The sequence below is a fragment of the Pocillopora damicornis genome, chromosome 11 (genome assembly GCF_964200805.1).
Source record: "Pocillopora damicornis chromosome 11, jaPocDami1.2, whole genome shotgun sequence".
In the NCBI taxonomy this organism is placed as follows: Eukaryota; Metazoa; Cnidaria; class Anthozoa; order Scleractinia; family Pocilloporidae; genus Pocillopora; species Pocillopora damicornis.
In genome coordinates, this window is record NC_142680.1 from 14,681,515 (window position 1) to 14,700,728 (window position 19,214).

A 19,214-nucleotide genomic window follows, 5' to 3' on the forward strand; every position below is an offset into this window, starting at 1 on the left:
GAGATGTGCCCACCTTAAGTCAATTTAAGCGTGGTATCAAGAAAGCTTTATTTTAATTTTTTAATGCAGCACTAGCTTAATTAAATTAGTGTTAATTTTTTAATATAATGTATGTTTTTCTGTTTTATTTTTCGATTGTATTTATATTTACATTTTTACGTAATTATATTGATTTGTAGTTACCTTTAGAGGACCCTTCTGTAAACCACTCTTTCTGTGATGCTGGCTTCCTCAATAAAGATTAACTATTATTATCGTCCTCGTCTTTTCCCTTTGAAGTCCTCGCTTACCTCGCGTCTCATCTCTCTCCACTCCCACCTCCAGCATTCTACTGGTCCCAACGCCTTCACGCTTCGTCTTCCGGTACCCTCGAACCTTAACATGCCCGAATGGCGCCGCCGTCTCATCCATTATCCTGACAAGTCTCTGTGTGATTTTCTTGAGTTTGGCTGGCCGGTCAGATACTCCAGCTGTTCTCCGCCCGTCCAGTCCACTCAGAATCATTGTTCTGCTAGATCCAATCCAACAGTCATCGACCAATTTCTTAGCTCCGAATGCGAACTTGGCGCCGCTTGCAGGCCCTTCGTTACCAATCCTCTCTCCGTCGACATCTCGATCTCTCCTCTCCAAATCTATTACCTCGGTGAACCGTTCTCTCTTCGCCTACCCGGTCTGGATGCCTTGCTCGATATCATCCGTCAAAAGGGTCAGCACTGTCATCTCTTCAAGACAGACCTAAGCCGAGCTTACCACCAGTTGCGAATCGACCCACAGGACTATCATCTTTTGGGCTACCAGCACCGTGATTCCCTCTATTTCGACATAGCTCCTCCTTTTGGTCTTCGCTCCTCGGCCATGATGTGCCAGACCACCACTTCTGCCGTCACCTTTATGTATCAGAATCTTGGCTACTCTTGCACTAATTACATCGACGATTTTGGGGTAGCAGAAACTCCCACTAAATCAGCAGCCGCTTTTCAGGCCTTGGGAGACCTTTTAACGCTGCCTCGGACTGAGTACATCTCCTGATAAGGATTCTCCTCCAGCCACTTCGATGGTCTTTCTTGGCGTTCTCGTAGACACGACCGATATGACCGTCTCCGTCACTCCTGACCGCCTTTCAGAGCTACAGTCCTGCTGCACATGACCTCACTATCTTTAAGAAAAAAAAGGGACTGCTCAGAGTCTGTATTCCGTTCAACCGTCTCATAAGAGTGACGCGAGTCTTTTCAGTTGAATGAAAAAGTCTCAAACCCATTCTTTACCTCACGAGCGTAACCACTGACCACTCACGAATTCACTCAGTAAGCTTCTCCTTTGGCGCGGAAATTGAAATCGTATCGAGCATACAAAGTTACAGTGAGTTCCTTTAGATCTTCCGAACTTGTATCGCTTTGGAAAAAATTACAAGTACAGGAAGAAGTCGTTCGTTAGCGAGACGTTCATTATGTCTCAGGACTGTTTTTTAAATAGCAAAGATGGAAAAAACTTTGGTTCATCACATGGCTTAAGTGATTTGGTAAGACTGTCTGAATGCAATGATGAAGTAAAACATCATTTGATAAGCTGCCACCTGTCTAAAGAGGTCTTATGTGAAAATGAGCTAATCTTGGCAAGGACTGGCCTATTTCACCTCGCTCAGGAGGGTAAACCAAAAAATTTGGATTTGCTGTAGGCATCGCCACGCCTTGGGGAAGTTTTGGAGAAGTGTAAAGGTAACATGTCAGTATCCTGATCATCATGTCAGGAAGCGTATCCAAGGCAGAGATGTAGGGCCATATGTCCTCTCCAAAACCAACCACAGAAAACGAAGTGCTTGTGCCAACAGCTGGTGCGCTACTAACCGGTACACAACAACGACACGGAACTTACAACGGCAAACAAGAGACACCTAGGCCTTGCACGTACTGTGCAGGAACACATCGACCTGAAAAGTGCAACAAGATTAAAACAGTAGAGGAACGACGATCCCTACTTCAGCGCCAACAGCGCTGCCTTAACTGTCTTGGTCTCAATTACACACAAAAATCCAATGTTTCTCAAAGGGGCGATGTATGAAATGTAAGAAAAAAAAAACCACCCTTCAATTTGTGATGAAAACCAAGAAAATACAGCCCAAAGCGCTTCTAGTCAAATAAAGGATGACAAAGGGCCGAAGAATGATCAACTATCAGCGGATTCCGTGTCGAAGAACAGAACCCACATGGGAGCAACGCATGTACTCTCTTCTAAAGCTCATATCCTGATGCAATCCGCCGTTACGAAAATAAGTGGAAACAATAAAAAGTACAATCAAGCTCGCATCCTATTTGACACAGGATCACAAAGAACCTTTATCACTCAGGAGATGAAACACAAACTTAAGTTAGGAACAATGGGAAGCGAACTGTTAGATGTAACGACATTCGGTACACTTCAAGGCAATAGATAAACATACGACCTTGTGGCATTGACATTGTCAACAGAAGTAGAAAATATCAAAATAACAGCCCTAGTAACTCCAGTTATTTGTCCACCACTATCGGCAAAGGTGAAAAATTTACAGATACCGCCGGAATTACAAGGACTTAAACTTGCTGATCCTTCACATGCACCAGAAAATCTTAAAGTAGACATCATTATTGGAAACGACTATTACGGTCAACTGATCACCGGAAAAGTAATTAAAACCCAAAACGAAGCCTTAATCGCTATGGCAAGCAAATTTGGATGGCTTCTCTCAGGTCCCATTTACAAAGGGAAGAACAGTCAAAGCAATTTAACCGCCCTATGTCAAAGGGTAGAAATCATGCCAGTAGAAGACGAAAAGCTCAACAATCTACTAACCAAGTTCTGGGAAATCAACCAAATACCAGAAGAAAACAAACAAGACGAAGAAATCATCAGAAAGTTTCAAGAAACTATCTGGTTTAACGAAGCAACCGGTAGATATAACGTAAAACTCCCATGGAAGCTAAACAAGCACGATCTACCAGCAAATTACAATTTGAGCAAGAGCAGACTGAACAGCTTACAAAACAGTCTAAACAGGAAAGACCCAGAACTTATAACGAAGTATAACGAACAACTCCTTGAACAACTTAACCTCGGGTTCATAGAAAAAGTTCAAAACCTCGATCATCACGGTGTTTTACACTACATGCCACACTTCCCAGTTTTCAAATCAGACAGCGCGACAACAAAAATGCGAATAGTCTATGATGCTTCTGCCAGAATGTCACCTAAATCACCGAGCCTCAATTATTGTCTACATACAGGACCAAATCTGATGCAAGATTTAACAGGCATTCTCTTAAAATTCAGAACACACAAAAAGGCCTTCTCTGCAGATATAGAAAAGGCCTTCTTACAGATCGAACTGACCTCCCTAGACAGGGACGCAACGAGATTCCTGTGGCTTAAAGATATAAATAAACCAGTTGACAGTAAAAGCAACTTGGAGGCTTACAGATTTTGCCGAGTTCTATTTGGAGCGACACCCTCGCCCTTTCTACTGAACGCAACAATACAATATCACCTAAGTCAAAAGGACAACTGGGTAGCACGGGACCTCATGGAGAACATGTATATGGATAACGTGATAACCGGAACTGATTGCGATAATAAGTCCTTAGAATATTACTCATTATCGCGAAGATACCTTCAAGAAGCAGGTATGAATCTACGCCAATGGACTTCTAACTCTGAAGCCCTAAATCGCAAAGCACAAGACGATCATATACAAGCACATCCAACAACAAAAATCTTGGGACTCACTTGGAATTCAACAAGTGACACGCTTTCACTTTCAATCGAGAAAATGATCAGAGAAAGAGATGCTATCACAAAAAAAAAAATTCGAGTGCGAAGTGCGAGAATTTTTAAACTTGAGGATAGAGGATTTCTACGAGTTGCACGTGACGTTAAACAACCACAGGATTTAGTGCAAGAAATTGAGCCTGAAGAGCAAGCAGGTGATTTGCTTATTGGTGAAGCACTCTTAAAAGAAGACGAAGAAGATCTCCTAAATGAACAGTTAAGAAACACGAGTGCAGCATATCTTTTGCGAATCAAGGAGACATACAATCTCTCGCAAAAAGCTCTGGATAACACTGTACAGCTAACCGGTACTCGCCAACACGAGGGCCAAGAAGATTGCTCCGTGAGTTCTCTTATCTTCACGTTTTTAACAATGAATATGGTGAAACTCAACATGCAGAAAGCAGTGGAAATGAAATACAGAGCTCTAGAGAACCTTGGCAAAAAGAAGAACGAGAAAGAACGAGAAAGAAAAGACAAAGGAAAGAAAAAAAAACGTCGAAGAAGTGGTAGTGACATGGTGGCATATTTGCGGGAAAAGAACGATCTCATGTAGAAATGGAAAATTGGAAGGAATGCAGCTACGGAAGCAGCGACTAGAGGCTGAAAGTAAGAAGAAGGAGCAGTCCAAAAAGCAACATCAGGATTTGATGCAGGTCATGCTGCAGCAAACTAAACAGCGACAAGAACAAATGCAAAATTTTCAGATGTTCACGCTAATGCAGCAGCTGCAGTCTCAAATTATCATAAAACTTCTAGAAAAACAAAACTAAGTCATGGCCTGATTTTGTGCGTGCAAGATGAATGTAGTTTTCAGCAATTTCAGGCATATGTTTCTTGATTTTGTTTTGTACACTTGCTTTTATTTTATTGTTAGGTTCCCCATGTTATATCAGCTTCATGTTCAGACTTTTTGATTCACATAAACTCGATATAAGACTTAATGTTACAGATACTGGGCGTTTTGTGTTCCTAATCAAGCAACATAACCGTGAATAGTAAGAGGGTTTAAAGCAAAATACTCTGAAGTTGAGTTGATGTACATACAGGTTAAAGCATTTCGCAGAATGGCAGCCACGATGTGCATTTTGCCAACTGCACTAAGTGAGATCTTCAAATTTTTCTTAAAGTTTTAAAATTTAAAATAATTTACAGTGTCCCCGAAAAGCCACTCGACACACATGCGAACCGAACTCATGGCTTTGTTGTATCGCTCCATCTGTGGTGTAATTCCAGTACCTCTGTAAGGTACCTAGAGGTGAACACGCAGAGGATAGGCCGGGTTGCCATATATGGTTCTCTTGTTGTTGAGAACGCATGTTGCTCGAGTTCATCAAGAAGACCAGAATCGGCCATCATGGCTGAATCATGCCTTCTGCCCTCTAAAATGAGGACGAAATAAGTGATATTGTAGTTTATGGTTGGGATGAAATTTTACAATTCAACCAAACAGATTTATTACTTCAATTATAAAATTACCTACTAGGCCATACATGTTGGCTATCATACCATTGGGTGGTGCCACATATTGATATTTTAGACCATGCACTCGCTTATGCCCATTGTACACAATCTTCTGGTATAGGTTGGGTCGAAAAATTGGCCTGTAATGTTCCGTCTATAAAACCGAAACAGTTGTGCAACGGACTACCGTTTTGCTCAATTCCATGAGTGTATGTTGCTGGAAGTGCTGGGTTCGGGAGTGTATCATTCTGCGATTATGTTCCCGATAAATTGTATCCACCGCAAGGCTGGAAATCATACTTAGCTCTGGAACTGGGCATTAAATCACTGAGTCTACACGGGTACGCAAACCTTCAAAGTGTGATACACAACCTTTCAATACCATCGCATATTGCTCCTTGTTGACCTGTACAGTAGTTAGGAAGATATAGGGCCTCAGAAAGGACGGGAAGGTCACTCTTACGAAAGCAAAACTCGGATAAACACTCACAGTCATCCATGTCATTAAGGTCAAATTTCCCACAACTTTCATAAAGAAAATCTGGGTTTTTGGATGTGTTAACGTTATAGAGAAGAAAGAACTCGTACTCTGATATATCGCCATCATCAAAACTTTGCAGAAGAATGCTACGAATCTCTTTAAAGGAAGCCATGACTGAAGTAATTTATGATAAAAATTGAAAATATGTAAACAATGCTGCCCGCCCCTTCGACTTAGTTTCTTAAGGATTTTCTGCGCCTTGCAACGGCAACCTCTTACCAGTCCCCCCTCGGTCATGACAGCCGTCGAAGACGCCCAACGTCCTATTTATTACGTCCTTATTTATTATTCCTTATTTATTATTCCTATTTTTTACGTCCCAAGGTCCCTATTTATTTCCTAAGGATGGAGGATACCAGTTTACCATAAATGGGGAAAAAAAGTCTTTAAAAGGAACCATCAGCTTTGTTTCTGGTGATAACTTAGCATCCCAGGAAATTGTAGGCTTTAAAATTGGAAACTGTTCTGCACTGAAGTGCAGGGTTTGCATGGGAGATGCAAATGATGTAGCTGCAAAGGTAGGCAAAGGATGAACCATTTTTCCACTGACAATAAAATGAGCATCTAAATCTCTTCCCATTCACTTTGCACTTTTGCTCTTTGCCACCGACTCATAAGTTTTTTCCTAGGCTTTTGCTTATTGCGATAACTTTTTCCTGAACTTTCCCTTTCGCCATGTGAGAACCATTACATGTAGTACCAAAGATATTCTTCCCCCCCTCTTTAATAATGAAACTACCTGATCCTGTGACTCACCATGGAAAAACTGTGTTATAAATCGTGCACAATTAAATTTGTAATTGAAGTGTGGTGTTGAAATCCAATAACTTTCTCATCATTCCTCACAGTTAGTGGAAGATGATTTCCAATTACGCACTAAAGCAATGTATGATCTGCTGTGCACAGCCATCGAAAATTCAGTCATTGACATTTCTTCACAGTTTGGAATAAAGCTGAGATAAGCCCTAAACCAGTCACAATACTTCTATGTCATAGAACGTCTTCCGGGTGATGTACTGCATGATGTCTTTCAGGGGTTTCTTCAATATGAAGTCAAAGAACTCCTCAAATATCTATAAATGAGCAGCAGTTTTTCACTGGTTATCCAGATGTTTCCAACAAACCATTGTTATATCAAGTGCTACCTTAAATTCCAACGCTAATTCTCTCAAACAAAAAGGTAAAACTTGCATTATTAGTAGCTCATAGGAAATGGATAAAACAGTGTGTTGGTAGTTCTGTTGACCATAATGAGATTCTAGCTTCAGAGATATGGTACCTTGGCCATTTCCTTCCATAGATGATTGGCAGCCATATGCCTCGTAATGATGAGAAGTGGGGTCTTCTCCCAACTCTTTTAGAAATAGAGGACATTATTTGACGATGCAGTCACACTTGATGAGGCAGATTACTTAAGGGATTTCATCACCGATCACCATACTAGATTTACCAAGTTATACCAGAATTCCTCTGTGATTCCACAGATGCACTATATTCTTCATTACCCAAGGACAATGGTTAGGTAAGTTGGAAATGAAAAATATCTTAACTTTTCTTTTGATGGGTGATAGTTTTGTCACATAAATCTTTGTGTTATTGTTTGTGTTTTCCAGTAGTTCCCTTATAGTGCATGTAAGGGTTGATCATTGAAAAGAAAACAAAGGTAAATATGTAGCATTTTGATATTTAAAGTTTGGTCCGATGGTACCGACCTGGACAATGAGGTTTGAGGCAAAGCATCAAAAACTCAAACGGCTGGCCACATCCCTTGCAATTTCACTGATATTCCTTGGACACTGGCTCTTCGTCATCAGTTGAGGTAGTGCTATGAAATATCAAGCAGTAAGCATGGTCATCCATCAATTGAAAGGTCTTTGGAAGTAGGCCCAGGTATTAAATTACAACAATTTCATTTTCCACTGTGTGCAGGAACAGGACCATTTGTTGCCCTTGTGTTATTTTGATAATATACTGTACTTCAAAAATTTAATCACCGTTGATTATAAGCTGCCTCACATTATCACATCTGCTAAGTCAGTGAGAAGGGAAGCTTTACTCACAAGTACTGTTTCTGGCAATGCTTGCACTGTTGAGTAGTATACTGATTTAGCAGAGATCTATTTTAGAAAATGGTTCAAGTAATGTTAAATACCTGTGTATCTTGTTCTACTCTTTCACATGATGTTTCAAAGTTTGTCTATTTTATACCACAACTGAGAAACTTAAAAACTGTAAAATCGTGCACTCCAAAAGGTTTTTTCATAAACAATATCTATAACCTAATAAATGAGTGTTTGAAAGGTAAAGCACGAGGTGTATTTTCATTATTTTCCTGTAAGGGGGGAAATCGGTGCGAAGAGGAAAGAGCCCTCTACTTCTGTACTGGCTTCACATTGGAGCTGGATGGGCTAATTTTAAAGGGGTAATTTGTGAGAGGGCTGAAATTTTAAGGCCTGTTTAGCCCTCTTAAATTCCAAAGAGGTTCTGCTATTTTCCAAAATGACCTTACACATGGTCCAATTTGGCCTTTACAATTAGGTGCCAAAAATATCTCCATTTCAATGGGGCCAAATTGACCCCAAGCCAGTACCAAAACTGGATCCACTCGTTTGGCCTCTTTTTTGGGTCAAATCAACTTTCTTCATTTTAAAGTGTGAATAATCATGCTCAGGCATACCTGCTACATGAAAAAAAAATAGACTCTGACGTGCATGAACAAAAGCACAATCACTCAAAGACTTGCAGAAAGTACAAAAATAATCCTTGTAGGTTTCATTTTGGGCAGTTTTTCCACAAAGAAGACATTTGCAGCATTTACTACTCTGAGGAATTAGATGAAGAGTCTAAAATGACCATTTTAACCAAAAGAAATGTAATCCTCAATTTAGTCAGAGAGCAAATAGACAAAGAAGCCACAGTATGATCCTAATAAAACAGAAGAGGATATTCTAAGCCCACTAGGTATTGCAGAAAAAACAATATTACTGGGCTCTATCTACATCCAGCGATTCTGACTTTGATTTACATCTGAAAAGACCATTGGGTAATTGTTTTATAAATAACTGTTCTGTTGCTGGGATCAAAGGTTTTCGAGCAAATGTTGACTTACAGCCTGTTTTTAATCATTACAAATGTGTAACCTATGTTTGCTCCTACTTCACAAAGGATGAAACCGAATGTTCACAGGCTATTGTAAATGCAGCAAAGGAAGCTTAAACCTCAAATTTGAACATCTGAGACAGTTTGAGGAAAGTAGAAGCAGCTTTTCTTTCAAGAAGAGAAGTTAGTTCACAAGAATGTGTATACAGACGTATTCCAGAGCTTTGGTTGAGGAAAGGTTTCCCAAAAAAACAGTTTCTGTCTCAGAGAAGACTCGCTTTGCAAAACAAAAAAAAAACCCTACTACAAACGAGAAAAAGATGCTACATCAAGTAGGCTTAGGGTGTAAGAAAATTGACCTCCTTGCAGATGACACAGTGGAAACCGTGTTGAACAAAGTGAACAATGTCATGCTAAAGATGTATGCGGGAATACAATAGGCTTCCCTCAACTGCGTACATGTAGTGGGTTGAAATGCTGCAGAGCTTGGCCAAATGCAGAGACTTATCTGTCATTAGAAGTTTGTGGTCTGTTCAAAAACTTAAATCTGCTTTACGTGGGCAACCTAAAATCTATTTGACGCCTATACCAAAGTCCCTCAGCACCAGCTCTTTAAAGACCATTCCTTTTGAGTGGACTAAGGGACAATTCCATGCAGTGGACAGGAAACCTCTTTGATGACAGTGATAATGATGCCACAGTAATCTCAGCTGCAATGGATGGGGGGCCTCACTCTGCAACAACAGCACCAAGTCTCCATTAGATGTTAAAATTTCAAATTCAGCACAGCAGCCTGTAACTGTACATGCAACATTCAGTCAACAGAATTTGCAATCTTCATCCTAGACGCTTCTTTCAGAGGAGGATTCTTTGATAGCTGCAACTCAAGCTGCCGATCATGCATCTCCACAAAGCATTCAAGATACCAGTCAGCAGCTTGGAGTAGGTTACGATGCAGCAAGGCGTACTATGGTAGCTGCAACTCAATCTACCAATCATGCATCCCCGCAAGGCATTCAAGATACAAGTCAGCAGCTAGGAGTGGGCAGTGACGCAGCAAGGAGTGCTCTGGATATTTGTAATACTTTTGAGCAGGTTCCTATCAAATGGGCACGTGGTGGAAATCCTGCACAGATTCGTCAGCGTCTGCAGGAATCTGTTGTTGTTGGCAGGATTCTTAACATCATAAATGCATCAATGTTTAGAAAGAGAAGCCAGCTTTATTCTAGTCAACAGATACAATTTGTTGGAGACACCTTTAGATGAAATTCAACAGATTGATAATAAAAGACTAACTTTGCAAGTCCAATTCTATGGTGAGGTAAGCTTTCTTAACTTTGCAAGTCCAATTCTATGGTGAGCTAAGCTTTCTTAACTTTAACTTCCTTATTTTGCAGTGACTTTATCAATTTTTAAAAGCAGTTACCAAAGAATAACCCTTACAAAATAAATCCATGGGTCTTTATAAAAGGTTCGTAACTGAGTATATATCCATGTGTTTTTTTTCGAAATTAAATTATGAGTTTGTGACATACCTGACGTTGATGAACTGTAGGTATATTACAAAGTGAAAGTTGAGCTTCTTTTGTTAAGGCCCTTTAGCTCAGTGGTAAGGCATTTAAGCAGTAATTAAGACTTTAATTAATCACGTCAATCACTCCAACGCACTTCAATCCCGTGTTGTCTGCATTTTGTTAGTCAGTATCAATGCATAACTGTCATTTTATTACCTACCGCAATTTATCGGATTTATCAAGAATTAATGCTCCTCAATAGCTTCTGCAGACTGAGATCCCTGCGCATGCTAATACCATGCCAAGCTAAGCTCATACTGTATAAAACAGCTATAATGCCACATTTAACATACTGTCATTTAGTCTGGAACTTTTGTAAATCTTCAGATGGGCGCAAAATCGAACGCATCCAAGAGCGAGCCCTGCGCGCGGTCTTCAAAACAACAACAGAGACATATGAGGAACTTCTTAAGCGTGCTAAGTTACCTACGCTTCATAATAGACGCTTACAGGACATAGCAATACTAATGTATAAAGTAAAGAACGATCTAGTACCCAGCTACATATCTGAGATATTTACTCGAAAGGGTACTCGTTATAACCTTAGGAATAGTGACTTTGAAATACCACGATTTAACACTATACGCTATGGTAAACACACACTAAGGTATCAAGGACCATATATTTGGTCCAAATTAGAAAATGGTATGCGTGAACTACCAAGCCTTAGTATCTTTAAAACTAGAATCCGTAGAGTTGACCTGGTCAGCCTAGTGGAAGACAGTGGCAACTGCTGCAATCTTTGCAGCACGTGATTTTTTTTAATTATCTGCATGGTACAAGTATTTTTATGTTATCTGAACACTGTTGATATTTCTAAATATTTTAAAATTTTAATGCATAGTTTATCGGCTGTATTGTTACTTATTATGATACTCTACATAGTTTTTTTTTATTAATTTAGTAATAGTAGGTGTCCCCAATTAGCTCTATGAGCTAAATACATTGACACGGTAATAAAGATTTTATTATTATTATTATTATTACAGATATAAGAGTCGTCACACTTTCCACGACTGTCGAACTCCTGGTCGTTGTTACCGCTCTGACAAATAGTTGGACAAGGATTCTTGTCATCAGCTTTAAGGAGGTTAATTCTACCACTTCTTCTACGAGCTGCTAATCGTGCTGGTTTGAATTTGTACGGATTATGATGATGCATATATTCTTTATAGCGCCCCCGTAGTTTCCTACCATCGTCAGCCATGTTTGTTTTGAAACCATCGATCTCGTTCCCAGGATCCTGTCTTAAGAGAACCTAAAGCGCATGCGTCCTCGATTTTCTACCGGATCACGTGGGCTTTTGCAGCCAATAACAATCTAGCGACGAACGCGTCATGCAAAAGCGCACTTTTTGATTTTACATTCCAACGTGAACGAGTAAGCTTGCTCTTCGATCAGAATTTTTGTTGTAGTTTTCACCTTTTGTGCTTTAAGTAATAGTTCCAAAGGACAACTAACAATGGCCGAACGAAATTCAAGAAAAAGAGGCGTTCCAGCACGTTTAAGAGAAGGTAAGTTGAAGTGAGAAAGTTGTGGATACGAAAGTATACATGCATGCAGTATTGTTGTAGGTTGGCCTCGTGCACTTGGGCTTTATTATTCGTCTAAAATAGAGACGATGAGTGATCAATAAGCTTGCATTTTTTCAAAAAACCTTTTTTAGTTTACATAGTAAAAACTCAATCGAAACTTATTACATGTAAACATCAATTTCACAGAGACTTGGTACCTTGTAGACTACGAGGATGATGGCAACTTAAGGGTGTTAGGTGAAGACGAAATTCGGCACATCTTTCCCGATGAAGAAGAGGAAATTCAAGCTGGTGATATTGTAAGCGCCCTTTGGCTTTCAAATGGCCAGTTTTATGACGCCAAGGTGCTACAGAAAGGAGGTAAGTTCCATTTTACAGCGCTTATAAGTGCGACCAGAAGTCAATACTTTGCTTTCCAAAGAGGGCCATCTCTATTTCATTCTTTTGGAGCCGCAGGTTTCAGTCATCTTAGGAAAAGTAATTGTCGTGTACAAGTGTTATTAAATAAATAGATTAAATACAGTGCTAGCAAGCAAAACTCAAGTGTGTCTTTGTAACAATCAACATGTAAAAATCATATGAAAGTGAGCAAAGTAGTATTATGTATTACATGTTAGTTTTATAAAAAAATCACTGTTTCCAAAATCTCTTTACAGTTGACAAGAATGAGCTCATGAGAGAAAGACTGCAACTAGAGAAGGCTAAAAATAACAAAGAGAAAACAACAAAAACCACTCAAGATCCAAAAGTCCAACAAAAGAGAAAGAATCCTAAGGACTCTGCAGATCAACAGAAAAACAAGAAAAAGACAAAAGTTCAATCACAGAGTGGTAGAGAGATGCAACAAAAGGAAAAAGAAAAGGAAGAAAAGAAACAGAAAAAAGATGAGGAACAAACAAGGCAAAAATTTCTACTAGAGGCAAGGAAAGCTCAAGCAACAAAGAGATGGTCCTCCACCAACTCAGAACTTACAATTGTTTCCCCTTTAAACACTTCCTTCAGACCTGAACCACTTCACCGAGCAAACAGACCTTCAACACATTTGACTTCACCATCCCACCAAGCCTTGCCTCCATCACCACATGCGGATCACCAAGCAAACCATCAGCCATCGGCTGACCCCACAACACCAGCTCCAAAAGCAGTTAAAACTCCAGCAAGAATAAATACATGTGCCCGGTCAAATCGTCCAACAACACCAGCTCACCACACAGATGAAACTCCTAGAAGACACACTCAGTCAATGCATCCAACACCATGTACAACTCGCCAAACAAATGAAACTCCAGCAAGGAAAAATACTTCATCAAAGAACACCTCTGAACCAAGAAGGGGCTTGCATTTCCAGAGTACTTTGGTTATGACTGACAGCAGTGAAAATGAAAGTGATGAGGAGTGTGATGCAACAGACTTTGGCTCCAGTGCCAGCTGTTGCAAGCAAGAGAAACTGGAAAATGAAGCTTTGAGAAAGCGACTAGAAAAACTATACAAGAGGCTTAACATTGCACGTAAGTCTTTTTAAATTATATAATGACTTCCTATCTAAAAGTCATTAATTTTGTCTCTGGTTAACATCAGAGCAATTTAGCAATAATTATATTATTGTACTGCACACATTTCTTTTGTAAGTTCTATCAGTCACATAAGATCAGATTCAAATACACACAGAACTACAAATAAATGTCATAATCAAAGTTAACACAAATAAATGCCAGGGCTGTTCTATGGGCGGCCGTCACCACCAAAAATACAAGGATGTCAAATAGATCAGCAAATACAAAGATGGTGTAAGGATCAGCTGCAGGATAGCATAGCTAATAAAGGAATGGCATGGCCAGATTATAGCCAGTCTAGTTTTCCTTCGTGAAACAGAACACCCTAAACATGAATAGTTTAACCAAATGAGAAACGGTCTAGTAGCCCATGTTGAGTTGAAACATGAGATTGTGAAATGGACTAGCTCAATTACGAATAGCTTAGCACTCATTTGCAATACAGTACTCAAACGGTGTAGGGTTGCGTTAAACGGCTCAGGGTAACGTTGAGTAGCACAGCGTACGCACAAACGGTGTAGCATTGCGTCAAATGGCTCAGCCTAATTTAGAATGGTACAGCGTACACAAATAAGGTGTAGCGCTGCGGGAAATGGCTCAGCGTGATGTCGAATGGTAAAGCGTACATAAAAACAGTGTAGCGTTGTGTGAAATGGCTCAGCGTAATGTCGAATGGCACAGCGTACCTACAAACAGCGTAGCGTTGCATGAAGTGGCTTAGCGTAATGTCGAATGGTACAGCGTACATACAAACAGCGTAGCGTTGCGTGAAGTGGCTTAGCATAATGTCGAATGGTACAGCATACACACAAATGGTGTAGCGTTGCGTGAAATGGCTCAGCTTAATGTAGAATGGTACAGCGTAGACACAAATAGTGTCGAATAGCTTTGCAAAACATCAGACGCTATATCTGAACATTAAATTGCTTAGTATTACTTGAAATATTTCGATGTTGTGGCGAATCGTCGTGGCGTGACGTGAAGGCCATGCCATTCCTTTATTAGCTATGCTATCCTGCAGCTGATCCTTAAGCCATCTTTGTATTTGCTGATCTATACGACATCCTTGTATTTTTGGTGGTAACGGCCGCCAAGGCATCTCGCCGAAACCACCAAAAATACAAACCGCAAATGGAACAGCGATCTGCTGGGGGCATGACGTCATCGAATGTGAAGACTGACACGAAACCATTACATGGCGTAGTCGCTGTATGGAATAGTCTTCACTTCGCTTTGCCGTAAAACAGAGCTAATTCGGTAAGTTTCTCCTATTTTTTCACTGCTGATATTGTATTTATTCGTTGTCGTCCATGAAAGCGTCAATTAAAATAGCAACGAGACTGAATTCTACCACGGTTTGCCGGCCTCTTGGTTTACCACAGTTTATAGTATTAAGTAGTGTTATGACGTGCATTAAATGTCAATTGTCGAGCTCTCTTTTCTTTCTCCGACTCACGCTTACTTTTCAATGAGAGTCCAACTTCAATGGCTCTTTGAACATTGCAGGAGTACGTGAGATGTTGAATATTAACGAGCTTAAGATCCGACGACGGCAGACATCTGGGACGGCAAGCGGAAGTGAAGTTACCGCCAGAATTACTTCCGGCTGCCGTTGTTGTGAGGTTTCCCGCCGTAGCGGCCTCGTCTGTGACGTGAAGGAGGCCATTTTGCCGTCGCGGCTAAAACATGAGTAAACTTTTGCAAAATAACGCCGTTTGAACTTACTTTGAGAGAAAATTGTTGGCAATTTTGACCGTTTATTGTTATGAGAGGATGTCTGTGAAATAGCCAAGCAAAAATAAACTATTTGTTCGAGGAAATTTTAACTTTATTCGTTTGCCTTTCTCATAAACAGTTCGTTACTAGTATTGGCTCAATGTCAAGAAAGAAAGCAACCCAGTAAGTTTAATAATTTCTTTATTTCAATTAAAAATTCGTAGACTTTTTCGTGCATAAATTGATGGCCATGATATTATTCCATTTGTCTTTTCTCGAATTCAACAACAAGGATCATCTGAGAACGTTTTTATAATCAACAGTTTCGGTGATGTTTTTTAAGCCGTAAAGAAACGTCCTAGATTAATCGCGAAAAATTTGCTGTCGGAAATTGGTTAAACATTTATCATAATGATAAGTTTATACCTGTATTATGCTGCTTTGCATACATGTCCATGTTGTGATTCAAATTTTTCCAGTGTCAATTTAAAAAGTTTTAAACCATTTTTCATTCTTTATTCTGTTTTTATTGTTATTATCCTTTTTCTCGCATCTATTACCATAACCCGAGACAAAGGGAAACAAAAACTTAACGTGGTTTGAGCATTTTTAAACCCGCAAACAAAAATTTTAACCACAACACACATAAACAAGACTGCTCTGATTTACTTTGGAGAGTTCTTGACTGAACTAAGCAGTTGGAATTGAAGCTTAGTTAGCAGACTCACCAGGATTTTTAAATATCCATATTATATTTTCTTAAAATGTAGATCTAACATGGAATGGACAGATGATCATGACCACTCTCTCTGTCAAGAAATTCTGGCTCTAGAACCCTTTAAAGCTAAAAAGGGAAGTATCGCAAGAGGGCAGATCTGGGAAAAAATTGCCAGTAATCTCAACTCCTTGAAAATTCCAAGATTTAAAGTTAACAAGCGCTCAGTGAGAGAGCGTTACACACTACTCATTGAAAAATTAAAGAAAGAGTTACAAGAAGAGAAAAAGGCTAGTGGCATTGAGACTGACATGAATGATGTTGAGAAACCTTTGGAGGAAATACTGGAAAAAGAGGCTGATGCTGAAAATAGTCTGGAAGTTGACAAGAAAAAAGAGGATAGCGCCAAAGCTGTCGAGATGCGGAATAGAGCAATGGAGAGCATGCGTTCAACACAGAAAAGGAAGGATGGTGATGAAGTTGAGGATGTAGAGAATGCACAACCTAAGCGAAAAGTCACAAGGAGGAGTGGTGGGGACACAGTGGCGTATCTGCGTGAGAAGAATGATATGGTTCAGAAATGGAAAGCTGAAGAGTTGGAATTGCACATGCAGCGCCTGGACATAGAGAGAAGAAAGCAAGATGAGTCTCAAAAGCAACATCAAGAAATGATGCAAATGATGGCCCAGCAAGTCCAGCAGCAACAGAATCAAATGCAACAGTTTCAGCAGATGTTTGTTGCCATGCAACAACAGCAGTCACAAATCATTTTGAGACTTTTAGAAAAGCATTGAGTAACTGAATGCGTTAAATGCTGTTGTTTTGCTCAAATTTTATGGCCTTTTGACTACGTTTTTGTATGATTAGAGAGGATTGATATGGGGGTAGGGGGAGGGTCTGTTGCAGTTTTGGAACATTCTCTGTGCATATTTTGGGAAGCTCCCCATTCTCCTCTGCTCTCACCCTGGTGTTATTATACCTTGTACCCTCTGAAATGGATTCTGAACCCTTCTTACATTAATTATAGTTGTTGTTATACATCAGTTGACCTGACTACAAATACTAAAGAATAAATACCAAAACTTTAAACAGTAGTTTATTGGCAGGTTGCAGACATACACTGTTACATCTTATTGACTAGTTGTGTATTTCACATGAATTTATCATTGAAATTCATTTCAGGGTACAAATAGTTTTAATTGTTAGGAAAAATAATCCTGAAGGGTTGGTGGGTCAATGTCAAAGAAATTTGATGTGAAATTGCCATACAAACAAGTCATGGCATTCCTTAAAATTGCACATACAATATACATCTTTCCCAACGCACTCAATGATATCTTTTGAGTTTTCTTAAAATCAACAAATTTAAAATAGTTAACAGTATCCCCAAAAAGCCACTCTACTGAAATGCGGACACTGCTCATCGACTTGTTAAACTCTTCCATCTGAGGAGTGATACCTGCAGTACGATATGGCACAACAAGGTGAACTCTTAATGGGTAAGCAGGGTCACCATATAAGGCCATGGGGTTACCAGTCGGCGAAAAAGCATGGTGTTCAAGGACTTGCAGAAGGCCAGAATCAGCTAACATTCCAGCATCATGTTTGCGGCCCTCTGGAAGAAAATGCACATTTTGATTGAAAATTGTGTTCTGTAATTTTAAAAAAATGTATATTTTATTTATACTACTTGAAATGTTTCACGCTAAAAACTGCTTTCACCTATTTATCATTCTGTTTGGATTTACCGCGTGACAGATGGTTCTAATGTGACTAAAACCAGGAGCCTATTACTTGGGCTCCAGCTAAAACTTGAAAGGAATAATTTCCATTACCTACTGGCCCATACATGTTGGCTATCATACCACAGGGCAATGCAACAGATTGGTATTTCAATCCGTGGACTCTTTTGTGTCCGTTGTACACAATTCCTTGGTTTTCTTGTGGTCGGCAAATGGGTCTTACTGTACCATCTATGAAGCCAAAGCAATTCGGCAGGGGACTTCCTTTCCTTTGTATGGCATCAGCATATCTCTGAAGTAGAGGGGGGCTCATTAAGGTGTGGTTCCATGCTGTCAGACGGTGATGATGTAAGCTGTACACAGTTTCCATTACATAATTAGTGATCATACAAATTTCTGGTACTGGGCGGCCAAAACGATGGATTAGGTCACTGTACCTACAAGGGTACGCCAATCTTCTTAACAAAAGACAAAGGCCTTCAATTCCATCGCATACAGTCCCTTGTTCACATCGATACGAATCAGGCAGCCCCATTACGTCTGCGAGAATTGGTATGTCCCTTTTTCGGAAACGAAATTCTGTCAAGCACTCACTTTCACCGAGTCCTTCCAGGTCAAAATCTTCGTAATTCTGGTAAGGATAATCGAGATTCTTTGAAGTGTTGGCATCATACAACAGTAAAAATTCATCTTCTGAAATGTCACCATCATCGAAACTTGCGATCAACAATTCACGAGCCTTTCTAAAGGTAGCCATCGCTTTTCCTAAACTTCAAAGAGGAAAGCCACTACAGCCGCCGTCGCGCGCGCTATCTTAAGGCTATTTTTCGCGCCATTGGAACGGCGACCTTTCCCCAAGCCCCCTCGACCAAGTCTGCCGTCCTAGGTGTCTGCCGTCGTCGGATCTTAAGCTCGTTATTGTGTGAGCCCTGGACGCCATGATAAGAAAACTGATATCCTTAATCTGTTATGAAATTTTTCGATCGAAGTGATATCGGAATGCTTTAATTGGTGTGCCGGACGACAAGAGTAAGCTAAGAGAAGACATATTTATTATTTTAAAGAGGTGTACATTATATTGCTTTGTTTAATTTTTTCCTGGGTGCAGTTATAGTAAAAGTAAGTTCCCTTTTTTATTTTGTCGATCAAACGTAGATTACATGTCTGGACCGGAAACAGTTAAAGGGTTTTTTTCGCGTTCCAAAATAGTTTTTGCCAGAGTAATATTTTTTCTGAGTTGGTTTTGCGCGCATACATACTTATCTTCCCTGTGCTCTTTCCATTCCGTAGTCATCACGTATTAAGGAAGGCTAGTGCGGACACCGTAATGCACTTAATTGTCCAACTCTTGGTCGAGTTTTACCATGACGTCATGCCCCCAGCAGATCGCTGCTCCATTTGCGGTTTGTATTTTTGGTGGTTTCGGCGAGATGCCAGCCATTTCATGCAACGCTACACCATTTGTGTGTACGCTGTA

The 19,214-nt window shown here is 40.0% G+C and overlaps 3 protein-coding genes and 1 pseudogene across 4 annotated transcripts in view; 3 read left to right on the top strand and 1 right to left on the bottom strand.

Annotated features, from left to right (window-relative positions):
* Positions 1-9,222: 9,222 nt before the first annotated feature.
* Positions 9,223-10,297, top strand: LOC149037721 (uncharacterized; annotated as a pseudogene).
* A 1,269-nt stretch (positions 10,298-11,566) lies between these two features.
* The window catches only part of LOC149037722 (uncharacterized), an 8,755-nt gene continuing 1,107 nt past the window's right edge, over positions 11,567-19,214 (top strand). Inside the window, exons 1-3 of one of the 2 annotated variants that reach the window (XM_089186493.1) lie at positions 11,567-11,990; positions 12,198-12,371; positions 12,668-13,519. In XM_089186493.1, coding sequence (XP_089042619.1) covers positions 11,939-11,990; positions 12,198-12,371; positions 12,668-13,519 — 1,078 coding nt within the window. In that variant the 5' untranslated portion in view covers positions 11,567-11,938. The remainder of the gene's footprint in view (positions 11,991-12,197; positions 12,372-12,667; positions 13,520-19,214) is intronic. The other variant, XM_089186494.1, reaches the window with a different exon arrangement.
* On the top strand, positions 15,331-16,813 carry LOC149037723 (uncharacterized). The gene is made up of 2 exons (XM_089187136.1): positions 15,331-15,463; positions 16,051-16,813. Exons 1-2 carry the CDS (start codon positions 15,441-15,443, stop codon positions 16,787-16,789), a joined length of 762 nt encoding a protein of 253 aa, XP_089043262.1. The 5' UTR covers positions 15,331-15,440; the 3' UTR covers positions 16,790-16,813.
* On the bottom strand, positions 16,904-18,494 carry LOC149037724 (uncharacterized). Its single transcript, XM_089186257.1, has 2 exons — positions 17,831-18,494; positions 16,904-17,610 (listed from the first exon to the last, which is right to left on the bottom strand). Exons 1-2 carry the CDS (start codon positions 18,492-18,494, stop codon positions 17,198-17,200), a joined length of 1,077 nt encoding a protein of 358 aa, XP_089042383.1. The 3' UTR covers positions 16,904-17,197.

Bases quoted from the DNA above. Each gene is read 5' to 3' on its own strand.
- LOC149037723 (XM_089187136.1), top strand. From the start codon at position 15,441: ATGTCAAGAAAGAAAGCAACCCA. The intron at 15,464-16,050 runs GTAAGTTTAATA...CTTAAAATGTAG, and splicing joins TCAAGAAAGAAAGCAACCCA to ATCTAACATGGAATGGACAG.
- LOC149037724 (XM_089186257.1), bottom strand. From the start codon at position 18,494: ATGGCTACCTTTAGAAAGGCTCGTGAATTGTTGATCGCAAGTTTCGAT. The intron at 17,611-17,830 runs GTAATGGAAATT...ATTTTCTTCCAG, and splicing joins CAACATGTATGGGCCAGTAG to AGGGCCGCAAACATGATGCT.